General features: G+C 43.7%; 1 protein-coding gene across 1 annotated transcript in view; it reads left to right on the forward strand.

Moving 5' to 3' along the window:
* Positions 1-10396: 10396 nt before the first annotated feature.
* DOCK10 (dedicator of cytokinesis 10) overlaps positions 10397-24086 on the forward strand; it is a 272061-nt gene continuing 258371 nt past the window's right edge. Inside the window, exon 1 of the mRNA XM_047873141.1 lies at positions 10397-10599. Within this exon, the coding sequence (XP_047729097.1) occupies positions 10477-10599 (123 nt within the window). The 5' untranslated portion in view covers positions 10397-10476. The remainder of the gene's footprint in view (positions 10600-24086) is intronic.

Consider the following 24086-nt stretch of genomic DNA (forward strand, 5'->3'; position numbering starts at 1 on the left):
TAGATATCCCCAAGACCAGTCAGTCTGCCATTTTTGTTTTGGGCTTCAGAAATGCATGCATAGTGTGTAGTGCTTTCCTTTCTCTGCCTTATCCCTTTTCAAAAATGGGGCTTTGTGCAATGCTATTGTATTTCTATTTCACTTCTTTTTACCACAGCGAGAGCAGAGGCGAACAGAGTATATGCACAGGAAATGGTTAGCGCGAATGCAGGCTCACACAAAAACCACAGTCTTGAGAAAGGGCTGGGACTACAAAGATAGATTTTCTTAAAAGAAAAATTTCCTGAAATAAAATAGTTTATTTTTATCAATTAGATCCACCAAAAACATCTTTCTCCAATTATTTTCTGCCCACTCGATCAGGGTACGGAATTAAACCTTCGAAAAGCTACACGCATAGATTCCGTCGTAATAGGCTTCTTCTGACGTTGCTTATTAGGAAGAAAAAAAAGACACTTCCTATCTCTTTTGGAAAGTAAGCAATCAGTTGGTATTTGTTAAGTATGTATGTGGTGTAGCATTCTCTTAACTTGATGAAGACAATACCAAGTGATACCATGACTTCTGATTGCTGTTAGCAGAGTGCAATAGTGAAAAATAACAAATTATATACACATTTAACAGAGGGCTCTACTCAACTACATAATTTGCCTAATGGCTTTTTATTATAGATTTTGCTGTAATGAAGATTTAGGTCTTTATGTATTAAAATATTACAGTTTTTTCTTCTATAATATCTGGGATTCCTGTATTAAGAGAGTATCACCCTATCAATGAAAAAATTAACAGTAAGATATAATGAAACTAATAAAACCCAAAACCAGTTCCTGGAAGAGACTAATAGTTAATTCCCCCTTGAGAAACCAGTCAAGGAAAAAAAGGAAGAAGTAAAAAAAAAAAAAAAAAATCCAAGATGAAGAATAAGAAAAACCTGGGCACCTGGATGGCTCAGTCTGTTAGACATCTGACTCTTGATTTCACCTTAGGTCATGATCTCAGGTTCATGGGTTCAAGCTCCACACTGGGCTCTGCATTGACAGTGAAGAGCCTGCTTAAGATTCTCTCTTCACCCCTCCCCCCACTCACGCTTACCCTCTCCCTCTCTCTCAAAATAAATAAATAAATAAACTTAAAAAAAAAAAAGAACAATAAAAACCTTTAGATAAAAAGGAAGAAATTAGGGGCATCTGGGTGGCTCAATCCTTTGAGCTTCTGACTCTTGATTTCAGCTCAGGTCCTGATCTCATGGTTCCTGGGTCCAGCCCCATGTGGGGCTCTCTACTCTGTGCTGACAGCTCAGAGCCTGCTTGGGGTTCTGTCTCTCCTCTCTCTCTCTGCCCCCTCTCCTCCCCCCACAACCCATATCCCTCACTTGTGCCTGCTCACTCTCTCTCTCTCAAAATAAATAAACTTAAAAAAATCCAATTCTTCAACAAACAAACAAACAAAAGAACAAATTAAATGTCAATAAGAAGAAAAAAACATGTGGGACTACTGGGTCTCTTTAACCAAAGCCATTACCAAAAAAGAAGAGGGTAATGGTTTTAAATTAAAGGCTTAAGAAACATGACAACCAAATCAATACGTCTTCAATGATTGAATTCTGGATTGATCAAATTAGCTATAAATAAAAGGTACTTGGGGAACAGTAGGAGAAGTTTGTATGTAGTGGGTGATAAAAGTCATTAAAAGATGATTGTTGATTAAGTTTAGTGTATTAAATGATATTGTAGTTATATAGAAGAATGCCCTTACTTCTTAGACATAAATGCTGAATTATTTAGAGTTGAAGGGTCATGATTTCTTTAATTTAAAATGGTTAAATATAGCTGGGGGTTATATGGACATTCACTGTTTTCTTTTTGGTACTTTTAAGGCCCATTTAAAATCTTTTTATAATAAAATTAAAAAGAATACACACTAATGGAAAATACATAAATCGACGTGTGCATTTCTAAGGCAAATGTTTCTAAAACATGGAAAAATGGGTGATATTCTTAGTAAAATATAAATTATTAAGAATTAAAAGAAAATGTGGTGGCAACTGGATGGCTCAGTTGGTTAAGTTTCTGATTTCAGCTCAGGTCATGATCTCACCTTCTGTGAGTTTGAGCCCCGCTCTGTGGGCTCCGTGCTGACAACTCAGAGCCTGGAGCCTGCTTTGGATTCTGCTTCTCCCTCTCTCTCTGCGCCTCCCCCCACCCACATTCTGTCTCTCAAAAATGAATAAATGTTAAAAAAATATTTTTTTAAGAAAATGTGTAAATATTTTTTTTAATGTTTATTTTCGAGACAGAAAGAGAGAGACAGAGAGAGACAGAGAGTGAGTGGGGGAGGGGCAGAGAGAGGGAGACAGAATCCGAAGCAGGCTCCGGGCTCTGAGCTGTCTGCACAGAGCCTGACACAGGGCTCGAACTCATGAACTGTGAGATCATGACCTGAGCGGAAGTCGGATGTTTAACAGACTGAGCCACCCAGGTGCCCCAAAACGTGCCAATCTTGAGTAGGCCAATTATGATAGAAGGGATTTGAAAGTGATCATAGATCTCCCCTTAAAAATGCACCAGGACCAGCTGGATCCACAGCTGGGTTCTATTTCAACCTTTGGCGAACAAATGATTGCAACGTTATTTAAATCAGTGAAGGCCATGGAAAGGGACAGAAGTTGCTCCAATCCACTTTAGGAAGCTAGCAAAATCTTCCCCGCAACATGTAATAAAGTTCCTTCCAAAAAAAAAAAGAAAAGAAAGAAAAAATGGCCAATCTCACTCATGCATATAGATACAACATTCTCAATGAAATGTTAGGAAACAGATTTATTTTTATATTGCTCTCTTTAAAAAATAAAGGAAATAATTATGTTATAATTTTGACACATGTCAAGGTGCATTTTTAGGAGATTACTGGATGTCTGAGGTTATCAATACCTCGGAGATGAGGAGGAGAAAACCGAAATACCTAGAAGAGTAAAGTAAACGCAGGGTTTAACTATGCATGGAAGAAATTGAAAAGTTCCCATTCTATACTTGCTAATCATTTCCTTCTTCCTCATATCAAGCCAAAATCTGCCTCCAAATAATTTTTACAGATGGAGAAATGAAGGTCCCGGGACATTAATTCCCTAAGGCTAGACTACAAATTAAAGCCAAAGCAGGATAAAGAACCCAGAGAGTGGTTTCCGGTTTAAACTGTTCTTTTCTTTCAACCATGTGCCTCTCTTTGACATATGCACGCCCCCCCCCCCCTTACAAGGATTCCAGTGGATTAACAGTGCTAGAACGCTGTACTACATGTGGATTGTGGGCAAAATGCACAGCCTGGCAGAGAGCTGCGCATTCAAATCATATTATCTTCAGTGTAATTTTCTCCCAAGGAGGGATCTGTCTTGTAAACACAGTAACAAATCCATATCAAATTTAATATCGTTGCCCATAAACAACATGGAGGCGCTCAGCTTTGTCAAATGGCTCTGGCAAGGCGTAATGGATCCCCATAAAAATCACACCCTTCAAACCATATTTTACAATACTGATACTTTCTTTACTTGTTGCTGAATAAGACAAGTTGTATCCTTTTAGCAGACAAATGAAGTTATTTTAATTTACCTAAATGTATCAGGGCAAGCAAGCCACCTGTTTCTTTGGACTTGTTTTCTTATTATAAAAACACAGGATAAATACAACTTTTCCTCAATTGGGAATCATAAATGAAGTGTTGATACAGTATTAGAAAATCATTTTAACCTGGACATTTGTATTCCTACGCCTTTGTCCTTCTATTAATAGCAAAATACTCCTCCTTCTAATTTCCATGTTATCAAATTCCCTCTCAGCTTTCTTTATGCACAGTGGGGGGGGGGGCAATATTACCTGCACGTATTTGCCTTTTAGGATGAATAATTTGCGAATCAAATGATATAATGAGTGTACTTTGTAAATTGTACAAATTAGACAAACTTGAAATAGTCAAGCCTCCAGACATGCTGATTGATGTCCAGGTTGATACCCAGGGTACTGGACTTGGTACCACTTAGGAAAGGTGGCTCAAGGCCATGGGATTAGTGCAAGAGATATTTGTTTCTGCAATCAGTTAGTATCAAGACTTGAACTGACACCCAGTTTTTCAGACGCCTAAACCAATGACTAAATTTTCATACCACTACACCGCTAGATGTTTGGGGAAAGACAGTACAGTTTTCACGTTTATACTTCTTTGGTTACGAAAAATGTCCTTTCCTTACAAGGAAATCAGCTTTGGGCAAAGTCATGGAGAGGATGACAGGTGAGGGCTATGGACAACTTCACGCTTTCAGTTGTAGAGAGCTTTGAACCAGGGCAGATAATTAATGCTTACTGCCTCTTAAGAAAGCCACTGATGCTTCTGAATAAGGAGGAAAAGTGCTTGAGCTTTAAAGAAGGGAAGGAAGGAAGGGAGGAGAGTAGAGAGGAAGGAAAGATGGAAAAGAGGGAGGGAGGAAGATGCAAATTACGTAGTATTTTGGACTTTTTTTCTTAATTTTTTTTAACGTTTATTTATTTTTGAGTCAGAGAGAGACAAAGGATGAACAGGGGAGGAGCAGAGAGAGAGGGAGACACAGAATCCGAAACAGGCTCCAGGCTCCGAGCTGTCAGCACAGAGCCCGACGCGGGGCTCGAACTCACGGACCGTGAGATCATGACCTGAGCCGAAGTCAGAAGCCCAACCGACCAAGCCACCCAGGCGCCCCAGACTTTTTGTTTTCAACATTAGAGCCATAAGAATATAAAATATGAACACAGGTCCTAGCTGATATATTCCATTTCCAAAAGCTTACCTCCCACCCACTAATGTTTTATAAGTCAGTTTCTCTGTTACAAATTAAGCCAAAGGCACAGACCATTTGTTTACCTCTAGGCTCCCATGATTTATGGTGACATCCTGCTCGTAGCTGATATTCCATAAATGTCTGTTGAGCGGGGCTATTTCTTTCTGATTGAATGGCTTGCTCCATGCCAACCCAAACAAAGAGGAGACTTAGAACTCGATAAAACTTGATTTCAGGCTATGCGTCCTAAATACTAAAAACTAGAGAATGTAAAAGCTTAAATTTGAGGTCATGGAACAAAATTTGCTACCACTGATTCCTAAAATGCCTCTTCTGTGAATTTTGTTTGGGAGCATCCATCTGGAATTACGATCCATCTGGAATTATAGACAATGAGGCAAAAGATCAGTGGGCTGAACAACCCCATTTTACAATGTGCTAAAACACAAATGAAATAATGTATCATGAAATTGTATTCCAAGCTGTAGCACACTATGGGATTAGTGGACATTATTACATAATAATGGATCAATATTATAATATATGGATTATATTATTGTTGTAATTCATGAAATCCCAGAGTCATTGGTTTGCGTTAAGATATTGTCTTCAGAGGGGCACCTGGGTGGTTGAGTCCGTTAAGCATCCTACTTTAGCTCAGGTCATGATCTCATGGTTCATGAGTTCAGGCCCCGCGTCGGCTCCCTGTGCTGACAGCTCGGAACCTGGAGACTGCTTCAGATTCTGTGTCTCCCTCTCTCTCTGCCCTCTCTTACTCATGCTCTGTCTCTCCCTCAAAAATAGATAAACATTAAATAAAATTAAAAAAAAAAAGATACTGTCTTCAGAATGCCCCTGATATCCAAAGTGTTCCTTGTAAAATGGTATCCTGCTCACTGCAAAGGTTCTTACGAGAAACAAATGTATTAATGTATGATTACATGTATTGATACATGTATCAAATTATTACACGAAAGATTTAAAAACTCATCACTTCTCTATGACTCTAGTAACAATGACATTTACCAAAGTTTCTGTGCTAGGTTCTTTTGAAGAAAGTTACGCTGACTTACAGAAGCCTCAGAAGCCTGTCATTATCCCTACTTTTCAAGTCAGGAAACTGAGGTTTAAAGAGTTTCTATAACTTGCTGAAGGAAGAAGGAAAATTTGGATTTGAGGCAGTCGGAGTCCGTAGCTTATGCTTGTAACCACTATTCTCGGTACTGGATGCCACTGAAGATCCACTTGTTTTATTAATGAACTCTTCTCTGAGAAACGGGAACCATGATGAGCATGTTTCTGTATTGATAGCTCTTAATTAAAAAAAATTAATTGTTTATTTATTTTTGAGAGAGAGCACAAGCGGGAAGGGACAGAGAGAGAAGGAGACAGAAGATGCAAAGGAGGCTATGCACTGAGAGCGGGAAGCCCGATGCGGGGCTCAAACTCACGAATCGCAAGATCACGACCTGAGCTGAAGTCGGACACTCCACCAACTGAGCCCCCCACGCGCCCCTGTGTTGGTATCTCTTAAAAGGAAATAGTGCAGGAGCAGAACGCAGCAACGTGAGGTGATTGAAACAAAGTGGAAGGGGGGAGATGAAGTCCAAACAGAAATGTGAACCAAGAAACCTAGCACAGTCCACAACGTTTCTCGTTTTTTTTTTTTTTTTTTTTTTTAGTTTTGGATTTGTATTAACTCTGTGGCCGTGGCCCTTTTCTCACCCTTAATTTTGTATAACGTATTATTTTGTTTATTTGTGATAGGTGATTATACATGTGATACAAAACCCAATAAGCACATAGGGTACATAGTATAATACAGGAAATATAATAAATATAATAAATATAATATAATATATATTGTAACATATTATATTATAACATATTATATTATATGTCTCCCAGCTATCAAGTTCCCCTTCCCAGAAGCTACAACTGTAATCTGTTTCTTTTGCAACCTCGACTACCGTGAATTTCAGGACATTTCATCACCCCAAAAAAGAAACCTTTTATCCATTAGCGGTCACTCCTCATTTTCCTCCAAGCCACTGTAGCCCTAGGCAAGCACTAATCTACTTTCTGTTTCTAGATTTGCCTATTCTGAATGTTTTGTTAAAAAAAAAAAAATAAGTAGGTGTCATAAACATATGGGCTTTTGTGTCCGGCTTCTTTCACTCAACAAAGCATTTTCAAGGTTCATCCATGCTGCAGCCCATATCAACACTTCATTTTTTTTTCAAGGTCAAAAAACTTTCCATTGCATGGGTATACCACATTTTGCTTACCCATTCATTAGCTGGTGGACATTTGGGTTGTTTCCACTTTTTAGCTGTTATAAATAATGCTGCTGTGAACATTGTTGTATAGTTCTTTGTGTGAACAGATACTTTCATTTCTCTAGGACTGGAATTGCTGGGTCACGTGGTAACTCCATGTTTCACATTTTGAGGAAATGCCCGACTGCTTTCTAAAGCAGCTATACCATTTTACATTCTCGCCACCGATGTGCCAGGGTTCCCGTTTTTCCACATCTCCAAACACTTTTTTTTTCCACGCTTTTCATTATGGCCATCTCCGTGGGTATGACATCTCACTGAGACTTGGATTTCCATTTCCCTACTGACTAATGGTGTGGAGCTTGCATATTTTCTTTGCAGAAATGTATGTTCACATCCTTTGCCCATCCTTCCATTAGGCTCCTTGTCTTTTCATTGTTGTGTTACGTTGATTCTTTGTTGTTTTTTTTTAAGACCTTATTTTTTAGAGCAGTTGTAAATTCGTGGCAAAATAAAGCAGATGCGAAGATCCCCCCACCCCCCACCCCCACCCCATGTTCATAGCCGTCGCCATTATCGACATTCCCCACCAGAATGGTACACCGGTTACAACTGGTAACCCTACACTGACACATCACAATCAGCCCAAATCGGTAGTTTACATTAGGGTGTTCATGGCATTTTCATAGATTTGCCTCTACAAAACATCCTAGGCAAATCTCTCCAAGGAACTGAGAGATTGGTGACCGCCAGAGACTCAGAGAGTCCCAAATGAGCAGACATGAAGGCATGTTCCTGCAGTAAAAGGTGTGTGTGTCTATGCCGGGGCCAGGGGGAGACACTCAGTTCTCTGCCCTTGGCATCCAGAAGGGGACATGGCTAAAACCTACATGACTGTCGAGGGCTTAGGAATATCCCAGTGTGCACTGTTATTGAAATGTCTTGCGTGTAAAGGCCACTTACAGCCACCTTCCTTCTAGTGTGACCCACGGGATGGACACCAAACAGGGTAGGTATTAGAAAAAATAGGCACTTGTTCATCAACTTTATTCATCAAATCTCCTCACATCCATGCTCTGGGTTGATCCTCTGAAGCTTGAGAAAGTAAGATTCTTAGTAATAAAAATACAAGTGATATTCTGTTACTTGATATGGTTGCGGTTGAAGAATGGGTTGTATAGGTTACTTAGGGTTTTAGATCAGTTCAGCGAGTTGCCCTTCCCTTCCAGCACACATTTCTCTCCTCCTTTCTGTCTTTCCAGGCCTCAAGCACTCTGACCCGTCTGATTGCACCAGCTTATCTAAGCTTAGCCTCGGGAAAGTCATCCAGAAACTGCTATTTATTGAGCGTCTACTTTGTGCCACGCAGTGCTCTGAAAAATCAGGGACAAAGACTAGCCATCTGTTCTTGGAAAGTCCGAGTGTATTTAAAAATGCTTGACATATTATCTCTCTAGAGAGAAGGTGCATTTAAAGGGATCAACACAGACCACACTTGTTAGGGGAAAACGTCGTTGGAAGGAATTATCCCCACAGAGATCTTCATTTGCCACCACAGAGGCAACTGCCTTCTTTGCTTACCTTTAACCGTGACACTGTTTGCATATTTGTCCAGCGATGTGAAAGCACATAACACGAGACCCAGTCTTTTCTTATGAAGGGTACTACAGAACCAACTGACATTTCAGATGGTTCTTCCCAAATCTTACCGTCTCTGCCCACTTTGATTTCTAGAATGTGCTTCAATGATGCCCGGTCAGTACCTCTGATTAACTAAATCCCATATAGCAGAGAGCTGACTCAAGTGCATGTGTCAGCTGCTCAAGAAGTTTTTATACCCAAGTGCAACCTTGTGTTAAAATGATATATTGGTGGGGCGCCTGGGTGGCGCAGTCGGTTAAGCGTACGACTTCAGCCGGGTCACGATCTCGCGGTCGGTGAGTTCGAGCCCGGCGTCAGGCTCTGGGCTGATGGCTCGGAGCCTGGAGCCTGTTTCTGATTCTGTGTCTCCCTCTCTCTCTGCCCCTCCCCCGTTCATGCTCTGTCTCTTTCTGTCCCAAAAATTAAAAAAAAAAATAAATAAATAAAATGATATATTGGCTCTGGAAAAATGTCAGGATCATGGATCTAGAAAAGGCTGTTAAGGAAAACCTAGAATACTTAGGAGTGGTTGTCCTGGATCTCTCCAGAGGAGTATCCTAGAGGCCAGCACTGCTCATCTACCCAGCCAGCCCGAAACTGAGTGGAAGAACTATTCTGGGGGCGACTCAAAACGAGAAGTCTTAGCGGACTTTAGTCAGCTGGCTGGAGACAATTTGCAGACCAGTGTGGCAAGAGTGGGAGCAGAAAAACAAGTGTTAAGACCACCCCGTTACTGACCACCCTACCTGGTCACCCCACGAGTCAGCTCTCGCCCCCTCACCCTATCAAACACCACCCCCACCAAGCCTCTTACACTACATTACCCTGCTTTGTTGTTGTCGAGCTTCTACGATCTGAAATGCCCTCGGTCACCACTTACATTCGTTTATTTAACTCGGTCATTTGCTGCCTCCCAGCCCTAACGCAAAAATCCTATCAGCCCCACACAGCCTTAGAGTAGGCCTGATAAATCCCCCTCCTTGTCCCCGGTTTCCAGAACAGTAGGGACCGGCACAGAGTGGGCGCTTAATGAATACCGGTTGAAGGCGTGTATGAATTTGTAAGGCCCCGAGGGAGGACTTTGGGCAAAAAAAAAGACTTCCAAAGGCTGGCTCCTGCGAGGCTGCGGAGCTCCGAGCCACCAGACCCCTACTGAGCCTCTGACCCTTTCCTGAGAATGGAAGGACCATCTGAGCTGCGCCCGCGCCCATTCGCCAGCTTCCGAAGGTAGGGACCGAATCAGGAAAGGCGGCCAGAGCTCCAGCCCCGCCAGGAGCCTCCGAGTGGGGGCGAGAGGCGTAGGCGTGGGCGTGGGCGGGCCCCGCCCGGGGCCCCGCGGCGGCCGCCCCCCGCCTGCCGATCCCTCGGGCGACGGGGACGGTCCCGGCCGGCCAGCTGGAGCCGCCCCACGCGCGCCCCGCGGCCCCCGCAGCCGAGACGCCGCCGCCGCCGCCGCCGCCGCCGCCGCCGCCGCCGCCGCCGCCGCCGCGCCGGGGCAGCTCGCCGAGTTGGCTGCGCGCGCCCGGGGGAGCGCAGAGTTTGCAAAGTCGTCGCGAAGCTTCGGCGGAGGGAAGGGGGTGGGGGAGTGGGGGTGCGCGCGCGAGAAACCCGCCTCTTGCGAGTAGAGCGAGGAAGAGGGGGGGAGAGGCTCCGAGTTCCGCTTCCTGAACGGCGGGTGGGTAGACGAGGTTGGCGCGGGGAAGGCCGGCGGGACGCGCGCTCCGGGCCCCCGCGCGAGCGGCGCGGCAGGCGATGGCCGGCGAGCGGACCCGCAGGTTCACCCGGAGCCTGCTGAGACCCGGGCAGGCGGCCGAGCTCCGGCACAGCGCCGCGTCCGCCGCCGCGGTGGCCGTCAGCAGCCGGCAGCAGCAGCGGGTGAGTGTGGCGCGTCCTCCGCGCCTTCCCGCGCGCCCCGGGGCCCCGGGCCCGGCCTCCCCGAGCCCCCGGCGCGCCCCCAGCCCCGACCCCCCTCCCGCGCCCCCTCCGCGAGGCAGCGCCACCGACGCTTCCCGGCCAAGGGCGCGCTGGGGGGGACCGGGGACCCTCGAGCGCAGCGTGGGAGAGGATGCGTGTGGGTTTGGGGGGGCTGGGGAGCCGGCGGGAATGCCTCCCCAGTCACCCCGGCGCCAGGTCGTGGGGGTGCCGGGGACCCTGGCGGTGGGGGAGTCTACGGGAGCGAACCCTTCGGGCCACAGGTCTATGCGTCTCCCTCGCCACCGCGACTGGTGCGCGGCGAGGAAAGGATGTGCCCCGAGGTCCTCGCTCCAGCTGAAGCCGGGAGCTCCGCGTTAACGCTGTCGCGGAAATAAATGGCCTGCGCCCCGTCCTCCCTCCACGCGGTTAAAAAGCCACAAACCACTGTACTCCTCCAGAAAGGGCCCGGGTGGGCGGCGGGAGGGGGGCGGTGGGTACCGGCTGGAGGAGACATGGGTCATTAAGCATCGAGTGGTTTCTGGTGTTTTTCTAAGATGTTCACGGGGTTCTCCCGCCAAGATCGCTTTACTGGTTACTTCCTTGTTGAAATGCCTTCTAAGTTCTGGGTGATTTCCGCGGGAAATCCCAGGGGCAACAGCCAGCCTTTCCGTCGATACCCAGATCGTATCCCTATCTCTCCGGATGCTCATAAGCTCCAGTAGGTGTCACACTCCGGGGTGGAAGTGTCAGGAGAGAAAAATCAACGCTGGTGGGAATGGGGAGCGAGTGGGAACCGCGTTACGGTAAGACGTGGGCTCACCAGCCGCACTGTTGGCCTGCCTCTTGCTGGACCGGAATCCCACGCTGTGGGTTTCATTTTCCTTATTGCCAGGAAATATCATTAGGAATTAAATGGCTTCCTTTAAGAGTGTCAAAGAAAGTGTTACTCTTGCCAGTCACCCATGAAGAGGGAGCCAAGAGCTGCCCAGAGCCAGTTCCCACAGCCAGGACTGTTCTCCAAAGCCAGAGGTCGGAAAGTTGAACGGAAGCTAATTGCCTGGCAGAGGGAAGGGGCATCAGATGCCCAAACTGGTGGGGGTGACTGGAGTGTGGCCAGGGTTGGTGGCCGGGGTGCCTTTTCTTTCACTTACCACTGGCTGTAGCGCGCAGTCACCCAGAGGTGATTCTGACTGTTGGCCATCGCTGGGCCAGGGACCCCCCGATGTTCTGATAGCAGCATACACATTTTTCGGGGGAAAGGATAAACTGCCCCCCCCCAAGATGACGTTTGGGGGTGGGAGGGGGGAAGGTTCAATTCGAATAAAGGATACAGTCAGAAAATCTTGAAGCAGGCATAGAAAATAATTTTTACTATGGAATGATCATTCAGGTGTGTGGATTTGTCATTCTCTGCCATTTACTTTACGATTACTTTTCGGTTGATTCTGAATCACTTGATTTCACTGAATCTCAAGAATGATCTGGTAGAGAAGTGCAGAGAAATAATTTGTAGGGTGCATTTTGAGTAAACAACCCTAGATGTTGTTTTTGATGTTTGTTCCGTTTTTAGGTGGGTTCCCCTGAGGTTTGTAGCACTGGAATGTCTATAAAGAATATGTATCCTAGAGACCTTTCTATGTACGCACACTACCGTCTCCAGATTTATGTCAGATTTGAAATCCTAGGGTATCTTGTCAGAATGAATAAGCTCAGTGTCTTAAAAAGGGTCAGGGGAGCGGGTGATGCATTGGCAAAGGTGTCCCTGCTCCCCTCCCCTGACTTCAGCACCTTGGCCAACACTCCTGAATTAGCTTTTGCCAAGACTTTTCACGGGATGTTACACATCGAATCAGGCAGTTCGGGCAGCGATTTGGGCAGCAAGAAGACACGTGCTTTGCATTTCATTCTATCAGATAACTCTTAAAGGGAAACAGGAAGGTGATGAGTTCTCTGATTTGGCACCCAAATTCAGTGGGCACAGCATCCCTTTTGAACCTAAAACCTTCTAATTGGACTGTGTGGAGACTAATCCTGGCTTATGTGATCCAATCCCTTAAGATCCTTTATGTTTGTTGCTTCGAGTCCTCAAATCCTGGTTGTCAAGGGAGAATATTAATAGGATAGAGGAGGAAGATTATGGGTAGCCCTCTTCAGTACAGTCAAGTAGCATTGTGTGTATTCGAGGAAGCTGTCATATATTGAAGAACATTTGAGAGACACTAGAAAGTCCTGTTGAGAAAAACTGTCTCACTGCTAGATTCATACAGTGTCCTTTCCAAAGTCCCTGTTTGGGGGACCAAAATCCTGCAGAATGTTACAGAGAGATTGTTGTAAGGTTGGAGCACTGCTTCATCCAATGAGAATAGGCAAGTTTGTCAGATTAACAAGGTAGTTGTGAGTTGTGGACTGAGAGTGGGATACACACACACACACACACACACACACACACACACACGACAAGAAGGCTTCAAAATGTGTGCGGCTTATGGAGAACACAGAGCAAAGAAATCCTGAGTGAGAACAGCTGACCAGGGCCCAAGTTTTAAGGCAGTTGCTGGGGAAAGTACGGGCATGTGCCAGAGCAAACTTGATTTTGGTTTTAACCCAAGGCACTGTGGCAGGCTTATGTGCAGGCAGACTCCCAGCCAGGACCAATCTTATTCTGCATCCCTCTTAAAAACAACGATGAGAAGGGGCGCCTGGGTGGCGCAGTCGGTTAAGTGTCCGACTTCAGCCAGGTCACGATCTCGCGGTCCGTGAGTTCGAGCCCCGCGTCAGGCTCTGGGCTGATGGCTCGGAGCCTGGAGCCTGTTTCCGATTCTGTGTCTCCCTCTCTCTCTGCTCCTCTCCCGTTCATGCTCTGTCTCTCTCTGTCCCAAAATAAATAAAAAAACGTTGAAAAAATTAAAAAAAAAAAAAACAACGATGAGAAGATACCTACACTCCCATGCTCACTGAAACACTTTCACAATAGCCAGGATACAGAAACATGCCTGAATGTCTGTTGAAGGATGAATGGATAAAGAAAATGTGTGTATATACATATATAGTGTATATATATATATATATATGTATATATATATATATATATAATATGTAATTTTATATATTACATTATAATCTCTATCCCACACTTAAAAAAAGAAAGAAATCCTGTCCTTTGAGAAACTGTGGTTGGATCTAGAGGACATTATGCTCAGTGAACAAGTCAGACACAGGAAGACAACTATGGCATGAATTTACTTACATATGGAATGGACAATGGCAAAACTCGTAGAAGCAAAGACAACTATGGTCATTATGGGGTGCCGGCGGTCAGGGGTGGGCGGCAAATGAAGAGATGGCGGTCAAAGGGTTCCACATTTCAGTTATACAAGATGAATGAGTTCTGGAGATCTGATGTACGGCATGGTGATGATGTTTGACAACAATGGATTGTATACTTGAAAGTTGCTAACACAGACACAGAGTGGTAACTATGTAAAGGTGATGGTTAAGTTATTTATCTTCATCTGTGGTGATTTTCACAATGTAAACCTGTCTCAAAGCCTCAAGTCGTACTCCTCAAATATATACAGTTTGATACGGCAAAAACAACTCAGTGAAGTTGTTTAAATGGAAGAAAGCGATCATAATAACACATAACCGTTATGAACAAACGCCATATGTTTTTAAAAGAGAAATAGTTCCTCCTCAGTCATCCTAAGTTTTTTTCATGGAAAACAAATGAATCACAACTCATGCCAAGGCCAATCTGAGGATCAGGTAGAGTTTAAGGAACTTTCCAGACACTCCATGCATAGTAGTCCCACAAAGCAAGCTTCTTTAGAGCAGACAGTCAGTTCAAAAACGATTAGAAACATTTCTCCCATGCCAGTGAGAGAGTGTGTTATTGAGTGTTTTATTACTTTTGTTACTTAAATACACATACTGTATTTAACCAAAGCTGTAATGCCACTAATTAGAAATTCTTTATAGGAAGCTATTCTTTTTTTTAAATTTTTTAATGTTCATTTATTTTTGAGTGAGAAAGAACACGAGCGGGGGAGGGGGAGGGAGAGAAGGAGACACAGAATCCAAAGCAGGCTCCAGGCTTCAAACTGTCAGCCCAGAGCTGGATGTGGGGCTTGAACTCGTGAACCACGAGATCATGACCTGAGCCGGTCAGATGCTTAACCAACTGAGCCACCCAGGCACCCCTCTTTTAAAATCTGTGAAGTGTATTTGTGTTTTTGCATGAATTAGTTCATTTAGACAGCTTTCTACAATTCATTAAGCTATGAACCTAGGATCTGTACATTTTTCTGCATATATATTTGATAGCATTTCAAAAGAAAAATACTTTTAAAAAATGTAGAGATGACTTTTCTGCTAATACCACATCAGGTCTGTCACTTGGAGACAAATGGAGCTTTATTTGCAGAACGTGACTGGGTGAGTCAGAGAAATAGAAGACTCTGAGGAACAAATAATCGTTTGGCCAGTTTTTGCCTAAAGCCTCTTATGTTATTCCCCAGATCGGAACCACTTTATTAACATTCAGTCTTTAACTCATTTATGACATTTACTCTGTTGTTACACAAAAATTTCTCTTCAAGCCATTTTTGTATTGTAACTAACTTTATTAACTTCTTTTATTTATCTTTACTTCTTTATTACTAAAATATAATTGACATACAATGTTATATTAGCTGTAGGTGCACAACATAGTGATTCAACAATTCTGTACGTTACTCAGTGCTCACCGTGACAAGTGCAATCACCATCTGTCACCATATGTCGTTCCAGTATCACTGACTATGTTCCCTATACTGTCATTTTCATGTCTGTGGCTTATTTTATAACTGGGAATGTGTACTTCTTAATCCCTTTCATCTATTTCATCCATACCCCCATCCACCATCCCTCCTTGTGTTTAAGAGTCTGCTTGTCTGTTTGTGTTTGTTCATTTGTTTTGTTCTTTAGATTCCACATATAAGAAGTCGTAAATTATTTGTCTTTTTTTGACTTAATTTCACATAGTATAATACTTGCTAGGTCTATTCATGCAGTCATAAATGGCAAGATTTCCTTCGTTTTGTGAGTGTAATATTTAATTGTGTGTGTGTGTGTGTGTGTGTGTGTGTGTGTGTGTGTATCACATCTTCTTTATCTGTTCATCTATTGATGGATGCTTGGGTTGCCTCCATATCTTGGTTATCGTGAATAATGCTTCAATATACATAGGAATGCTTGTGTCTCTTTGACTCTGTGTTTTCATTTTCTTTCGGAAAATACCCAGTAGTGGAATTACTGGATTGTATGGTATTTCTGTTTATCAACTTCTCTTAAAGAAGACACATCCTGACAGAAGTGATTATACTTAACCAGTGTTTTCTCCCTCGCTGCTTCCCCAGAAAGCATAAAGGGTAAGTGGTAGAGAAAGGTCAGTACGGACCTCAGGAATCACTGGAATTCCATATCCTCACTTTGGTTTGATATTTTCTAACTTCCTGTGTCCTCCAGTGATACTGATTTTGTTCTCTTAGGGAGCTTTGAAGAAGCAGCAGCACCTTTGACAGACCAACGATCTGTGGTTGAGAAGTAATGAGTCTGTAAACATGTTTACAGGAGCAGGAGGAATTTCTAGAAGGGAGAATTTTCCTCCCCTCGGAACGTTGTGGCATTTAGTAGTTGAGAGTAGTAGGGGGCTTCGGAAACTTGAGTGGGAGATACTAGAATTTCCAAAAAGTCATATGCTGGGAGGAGTAGTGAGTGACAGATGCAGAAAGTGATACTGAAGGAGAGCAGAGCACTTGTCTTACTGTCAGCAGCCGGGGCCGAAGCAATAGGCAGAGCGAAGACCTGTTTGTTTGGCACCCAGAGCGCGGTCTCCTTGGGCTTGGTATGGGTTGGTTTTGACAGCACTCTTCATATCGAGGGTGTTTACTCTTCACCAGAAACCACAGCCCTACGGGTTTATGTTGCTTACTGTTCTTTGATAAAGAAGGTACGTGGCCTGGGGAGGAAGTCAACGTGAACTTATTTTACAACCTCAAGGTCAAATGTAATTGATTGTATCAACTAATGTGTTGTTGTTGCCGCCTTACTTCCCAAGGGCATTGCAGAAATAACTTTGAAAATAAATGGTAACAGGGGACCCAGACAACTTCTAGAAAGAACGAGTGTGGTTCTTGGCCATCTTGTTCCTCACAACCATTTTCTCCGAGGCCTAGCACAGAAAAAGAGGAGTAATACGTGTGTTGGGATAAACCATTGGTAGAGAACCCACATGGTGCCTGGCACAGGGTTCAGGGCTTAATTCTCAGAGCCATCCTATGAGGACGTTGCTATTGTTGTTACAAATTACAGAGGAAGCCATTGAGACTCACAGGGTTGAATACCTCGCTCTAAGTTAAGGAACGTCTCTTGCATCCTGAATAGTAAGTAGCGGAGCATTATGTTCCAGGGATGTTGTGGCTTCAGCAGCATCTCTAAGTCGGAAGACATGAGGAGTTGAATTCGCTTGATGTTGCCTCCTGATTGTTAGCTCTACCTTGGGAATCCTGTCCTTCCCAGTGATAATGCGGAATACCCATCAGTGTTCACTTCGGCTTTCCTCTGAGGTCCAAAGCCACAGCAAAAGGTGTTCCCGGTACCCCTAACCATGACAGACCCCCTTAAGGCAACCAGAGCTCAATTAATTGTTCAGTCCTTCATATATAAACTTGGTCAGCCGTCCCCAGGCCATTTATCTGGCAAAGTCATAAGCATATTGTGAAAGAGGGTGGGGTTATTTCTTCTCAGGCCTGCGTCTTTCTAGGACAGGCTGCTTCTCCATCTCAATCACTTCACCCCACTCCAGCAAGTGCCAGAAATTTTCCAGTGCATCAATGTGTCCTTGAGCACGTATTTTTGTTCAACTCGGTTGTGTTGGGATTCGTTTTTCTCACACTTTCTTATTCAAAGGAGCGATTCCAAGTGTCTTACAAGAAAAATGCATGTAAGACAACATTAAAAAACATAGTAAGTAAAGGGGCAAATGGCAATATCAGCAACAACAAAAAAGCAGTATTAGGAAAGTTAGATGTAGTCAAGAGTAGGTCAATGGACTACGATCAGTGAATATAACCCATAACCGTTAAGTGCTATGGTCTTGCTAAGACTGCTTCCTAACGGCCAAGTCAAAGAGGGATACTTGATCAGCCCTGAGATTAAGAGGTCTACAATATACAAGAAAATAATTTGCTCTATGTGTGCTCAGCTTTAACTTATACCGAGACTTAAGAGACAAGACATTTTTTTCTGTGACTTTTCGTACTGGGCAGTATAGACTTTCAGCTCTTAGAATGTGGCCCATGGACCGGGAGCATTAGAATCCCATGGAGGCTTGCTAGAAATGCAGAGTCCCAGAGTCCCCGGGGGACGCCAAATCTACTGGGAGAGAACATGCATTTTAATAAGATCCTCTGGTGATTTGTAAGCACATTAACATCTGAGAGACACAAAAATAAGGTCCGACTTCAGCCGTATTTTTGCTGTATATTGTCAGGTAAAGGCAATTGCATGAGGGTCCAAAACAATATAGTTTATTCTGCAACTCCTTGAAAGAGTTGCTTGAGGCAAAAAATAAAGTTCCAATCACCTAGAAATGTATGGAAACGGGGATCGGTTCATTGCTAAGTGACTTTGGAAAGTCCCTTGATGGAGTCTGTTATATTTTCTCCTTCATGCGGCACCTTAATTGTGGTGTGAACTTACGCGTCCGGGTTAAGTAAAAAAAATTCCATAACGTTTATGAAATGGTTACAATATGAATCTGCAGAAGTCTTCACCCTGGTTATAGTCATAAAGATGTGTTCCAGGGTGAGGCCGGTGTTATCCGGCTTAATGAGAATTTTTAAGCAGGATCACTGCAACTCATGAAGGACTCGGAATAATGAGTCTTCGTTGCTATCATTGAAACCCTTAGTGGTTTGAAAATAATTGGTTGTACCGGAAAATCTGATTGCTAGAATCATAAAATCATGCAAGTTTTTTTTTTTTCTTATAGTCATTGAGTCTCAGAAAAAAACATGATTTCTGTCCTTCACATAGGAACGCCCTAAGGATTAAATTCTATGGACTACATGCAGGCATATGGTCCAAAGTCCCTCTGACTGGCTGTCCTTCACCCCAATTTGGGATGCTCTTTCCTCGCCTCCACTTGCCATGAGAACTTTGAACCATGTGGCCAATTTGGGAGTGTAGGGAAATATCAGAGACCAGAATTCCCTCCCTGGCTCTTTGCTAAGTCATGCTTCTTTTTGAAGTTTCGTTTCCTCATCTTGGAAATTAGGGGATTAGATGATGAGGTTCTTGCACTTAATATCCCTCTGCCTTACAGTTCTCAAGACTCCTTCTTCTCATCCATCAGGTTCTCAAACGTCTCCTTCTCAGGAAGGTCACCCTGGGTCACCAAGTTGAAATGTGTTCCCCAGCACCCCCTGCCACAAACCTCTGTGCCCTGTTACTATCCGTCATGTCCCTTATAGCTCTGGCGACCGCTTAGGATGATCTTTTTACGTACTTAATTTGTTTCTCTTTTCCAAACTTCTTGCTTTCGTGTACATGTGCCAGTGAGAGAAAGAAACTTACCTGTTTCACAACTTTTATACTCTATTTACTATATGGAAGTAAGCACAGCAGATGAGGTGCTAACAGGAACATCAGGAGGGTGGGCTGGTTGCACATCGGTTAAGAGATTGTAATGGAATGATGCCTTACGAATGGCTGGTTTGTTCGTATCTGCTAATGATGTTCCTGGGTCACCTTCTTCGAAGCTGTGGAAATGCAATTTATAGAAAGGTATTGATTGAGCACATCCTATGTGCCAGGTACTTGACTCATATAATCTCTTTTAATCCTCCTGACGACCGCATAGCAAAGGATTTTCATTCCTATCGTCGAGATGAAGAAGGTGACGTCTAGACGTCCAGCTTACCCCAGATCCAGTATCTAGTACCTGATGAATCCTGGAGGCACGTGCAGGTAGCCCAACTCCGGAGCCTGTGGTCTCCACTGCTGCTCGGACCTGCAGACCAACTCTACCAGACAGGCAGGCTGGCCTCATTAAACATGCAATTAGCATCCATGCAAGAGAGCAAGGACAGAAAAGGAAACCCCAGGGCCCCAGCCATAGGAAGGGGTTTGGAAAAAGAGTTTCTTAACAAGAGATGTGCAGCTCTGCTTCACCATTCTTCATTTATGACATCTCAGCAACGCGGGATACCAGGAATGACTCCAGCTTTGGACACTGTCCATGCTCAGACATTCCCCTGGGACGGGACGGGCACAGAGTGAGTTAAGCTTTGCAAACAAAGGCTCCTTCAACTCTGCAAGGGACACCATTGGCTTCTTCTTCTTCTATAGAAATACATTTCTGGTAGATCAACATGGGGTAATTGGGTCGCAACAGTACATCTGTTACATCGTCTACTGTAGTCTTGATTTTGATGTTCATGTTTACAAACGAGAGGAGTTGGTTTTTTTTGTTTGTTTTTTTGTTTTTGTTTTTTTTTTTCCACTGAAGTGAGATTTGTTTGCCTCTTATCTTTCACAGCAGTGTCAGTCAACTGGAAAGAAATGCTTGTTTTTGCTGGACTCGACATGTTGACCTACATTCAATGATGTAGAAATAACAAAATTTAATGAATGTGGCTGAGTTTGTGGCAATAGAGAAAAACCCTTGTCTTTGAAAATGTTACTATTTGGCAACCGGACTGTGAGGTGGAAACGCCTTTGGGACTAGAAGAATTAATGGACCCAAATCAGCCAAAGTTCCTTTAATTGTGCTGCTAAATGTGAAAATAGTCAGTTTTTTCTAATGCAGTTTCAGGAGACCGCCTCTCTCCTGACGTAAGGAATTTGGGAAGCTTGGCACCAAAATGGCAGAGTTTAACAATAGGGTCTGGGGGGGGGGTGTCTTTTTAAAAAAGATGACACCATTTATGATGGCACAATGAGCTTTTCTTTATGTAATGATTTCAGTAATTGCAATTCAAGGGACTAATTAAGGCCGTCAAAATGGCCAATGACTTTGGCCTTTCAAATCCCACATTCTATATAAAGAATCCCGGCGTGAATGCTTGAAGTGGCAAAGAAGCAAACAAAAAAAAAAAGGAACAAAATTCGCTACTCAATGAAATGTGATAATTAAATTATTTTTGAACATCCGTTGTTTATTGGATTAGCTCTTAAAAGTCCTTTTGTCACTGGTCTTTAGAACAGAGAAAATGGAAATGGATTACAGCTGAGTAACGTTCACGAAAATGAAAAGTGATGTGAGAACCCAGTGACTTTTATGAAGAAGAAAATTTAGATATGGATAACTGATGTTTAAAGTCATCCATATGATATCCAACGATAACTGATGTTTAAAGTCATTTACCGTCTGTGGTGCTTTTTTGTACATTATTTGTTTACACATCAGACATTGATTCAAAAGAGGATTTCATTTCCAAATGAAAAGTATTCCAGGGTATACATATCTATGCTTTACTGTATCTATGTACCTAGCTATAAGGTTGCCCTATATGTGAAAACAGTAGTCATAAAGTTTATCAGCATACTGATCTGGACAGATAAGATTCTTTCAGGACTTTTCTGAGTGCTCACAGGGAAGGTTCATTCATTAACTTCAGTTTTTTTTAAGTCAAGAGCCATGATGTGGCTGGTGTCCAATCACGTTGAAAAATGTATCTTTTTACCGCCAGGAAGCAGTGGTTTCCAGGCTGAGTAACCTTGACCAAGTCTTTAAGCTTCCTTGGCTTTCAGTTTTCTTGTCTTTAAAACAAGTAGGTTGGACGGTAAGACTATTAAAGATGTTTCAGCCCTAAACATCTAGGGAGTTCTTACTTTTTAAAAGAGGTTTTCATACGGGATTAAAATATGTACATTTTTTTTTTCCACTTCAGTAACACCATTATTGATGAAGATGTCTGGTTTTAGAACTGGAAGAATCGGTTCAAATGAATTACAACCAAATGTGTATTTCAGTGGTGAAAATGGCAGCACCGAATGGCTAGCTGAGGATGTAATGGAGGGAATGAATGGCTGTTTATACATTCTGAGGACAGGCTTAGGGGCTAAGAATTGGCAAAAGGACAGTTAGCAGGGACAAAGATATGCGAGACAGATTCTTCTGACCTAGTGGGTGCTCCGAAGCGAGGTTGCAATCTCATTTCCCTCTCTGCCCTCCTGCTGAGAATAGAAAGGCCCATCTACGTTAAGAAAGAGAGGATTTCATGGGGCACCTCGATGGCTCGGTTAAGGCGTCTGACTCGGGCTCAGGTCATAATCTCACGGGTTTGTGAGTTCGAGCCCCACGTGGAGCTCTGTGCTGACAGCTCAGAGCCTGGAATCTGCCTCCTGATTCTGTGTCTTCCTCTCTCTCTGCTCCTTCCCCTGCTCATGCTCTCTGTCTCTCTCTCTCTAAAAAATAAATAAACATTAAAATTAAAAAGAGAGAGAGAGAGAGAGAGAGAGGATTCCAGTTGTGTGCCCAGCCTTTGTAATTACAGTTCTTTGGCTTACAGTCCAGGTCCCACGTGACCGCAATGTAGGTGAGTTTGAACTCTCCTGCAAGCCCCACAGCTTCTCACTCCCATCAGAATGGCAACAAGGACCTCTCTTTTTTCTCGTTCTCTCTCTGTCTCTCTGTTTTGCCTCTGCTTCGTCACCTCCTTCTCACATCTGACAAAGGTAGTATGATCTGTCCTCGCCCTAGTAGGATTTCACAGTTGTTAGGAAGACAGCAGAGTCTTTCCCAGATCGTCCACCCAGCAGCCTGTTCCCTCACAAGGTCCAGGGTATTTCATTCAGCAGTTAGAGACCGACCTTGAATATATAAGATCGCCATGGACTTACCCCTCGCAGGTATCCCTTTTGAAGGTCCCCTGATCCCTTGGGACAAAAGGCATAGAAATGGGAGACTAGTGGTATCGGGAATAACATTTCATCACTTCGCTGGTGGCCGGTCTGATCTCTGGTACAGTTAACCACAGTTCACATGACCCCTGTCCCCGTTGCCTCTTCTGGACCGGGAGGACAGAGGATGGTTTTACCCACACATTTCCAATACCCTTTCAAGGACCGACACTGTGGTTATCATTTCCATATTTCCAGGGCAGCAAAATGTCTGGCACATAGATGCTTGCTAAACTTAGCTTGCTAAATGTAAGAAGGCACGTCCCCCTTAGAGATGGCGGAAGTACAGGAGAGGCACGTTCAAGGCAATCTGAGTGCCTGGTTTGCAGCAAAGAAAGTCCTAGGTGTGTCCAAGGAGAAATACTTAGGCAATCAAGTATCAGCATAGAGTACCTGCTCAGTAGTCACCAATTGAATTGAAGTGAACTGAACAGAGTTGAAGATTCCCACAAAAGGCTATCCAAAGACGAAAACAAACAAACAAACAAACAAATAAATAAGTGTTGGTCGGCATGAATGTAGACTCTTGAATAAATAAGATTCAGCTGAGCAGGTGTTAATCATTGTTCCAACACCAGCTCCTTCTCTCGTGGGCGCCCTGCTGGCACACACAGGCCCCACTGTTCGGCCAGGGATGTTATTGTCGTTCCCACAGATGCCGGGAGCAATCACGAGTCCCGGGGCAGAATGGAACTCTGAGCTGGGTGCAGAAAATGATTGATTAAAATTCAGGAACAGTGGGCGACAGAGTTTTGACCGCAGTCCGTTCCCAGTCCCATGATGGAGAGTGGTTTATATTTCCAAGAAAACCCTCGATTTATTCACCAAAGCTATACGATTTTATCAGTGAATGTTCATGCTGTTTTAGTTCTCAAAAACTCTCTATTTCTTTTTTTTTTTTTCCTTTAGGTCAGGGGGCTTTCCTGACACCGTTTTAGGATACCGTAGCAACTGCTCTGTGTGGTTTTTGTTTTAATTCCGCTTTTCACTTAATAGTCTGTTTTTACGTCTGTACTTTTTAAACTCTCGGGGCTCTTATTAAATTAATAACTCAAAGTCTAGAACGTAACGAAGAAACAACTCGTGGTAACAGCTCGTAACAGCTTTCGGTGTGTTCATTTGAGACAATTTGTTCACAAAGAAATACTCTTTGGCGTACGTTGAAGCTAATGTTGAACGTTTCAATGTTTGATGTGTGTTAGGTGATTCAAGCTAAATTTTGTCCTGAGGATTCTGTGTTCTGGCATTCATGTATACCAACACTGCCTGAAATACATGTGTTGAATAAGGAGAGAGGACTGGCACTACATTGCTTGGAGGTTAAATGTGTGCCTCTGGCTTGGGAGTGCAGGGAAGGGTAGAGTTGTGTTCTTGGCTTGTGTCATTTCCTGTAAGTGCACATGATGCCTCTCGTAATCTGAGTGATGGCATGTGATTCCGGGGTCCTCTGAAGTGATCAGAACTTGACACACTCTGGGTCTCCGTGACTTTGTAGGGATACA

Source organism: Prionailurus viverrinus, chromosome C1 (genome assembly GCF_022837055.1).
Source record: "Prionailurus viverrinus isolate Anna chromosome C1, UM_Priviv_1.0, whole genome shotgun sequence".
Classification (NCBI taxonomy): domain Eukaryota; kingdom Metazoa; phylum Chordata; class Mammalia; order Carnivora; family Felidae; genus Prionailurus; species Prionailurus viverrinus.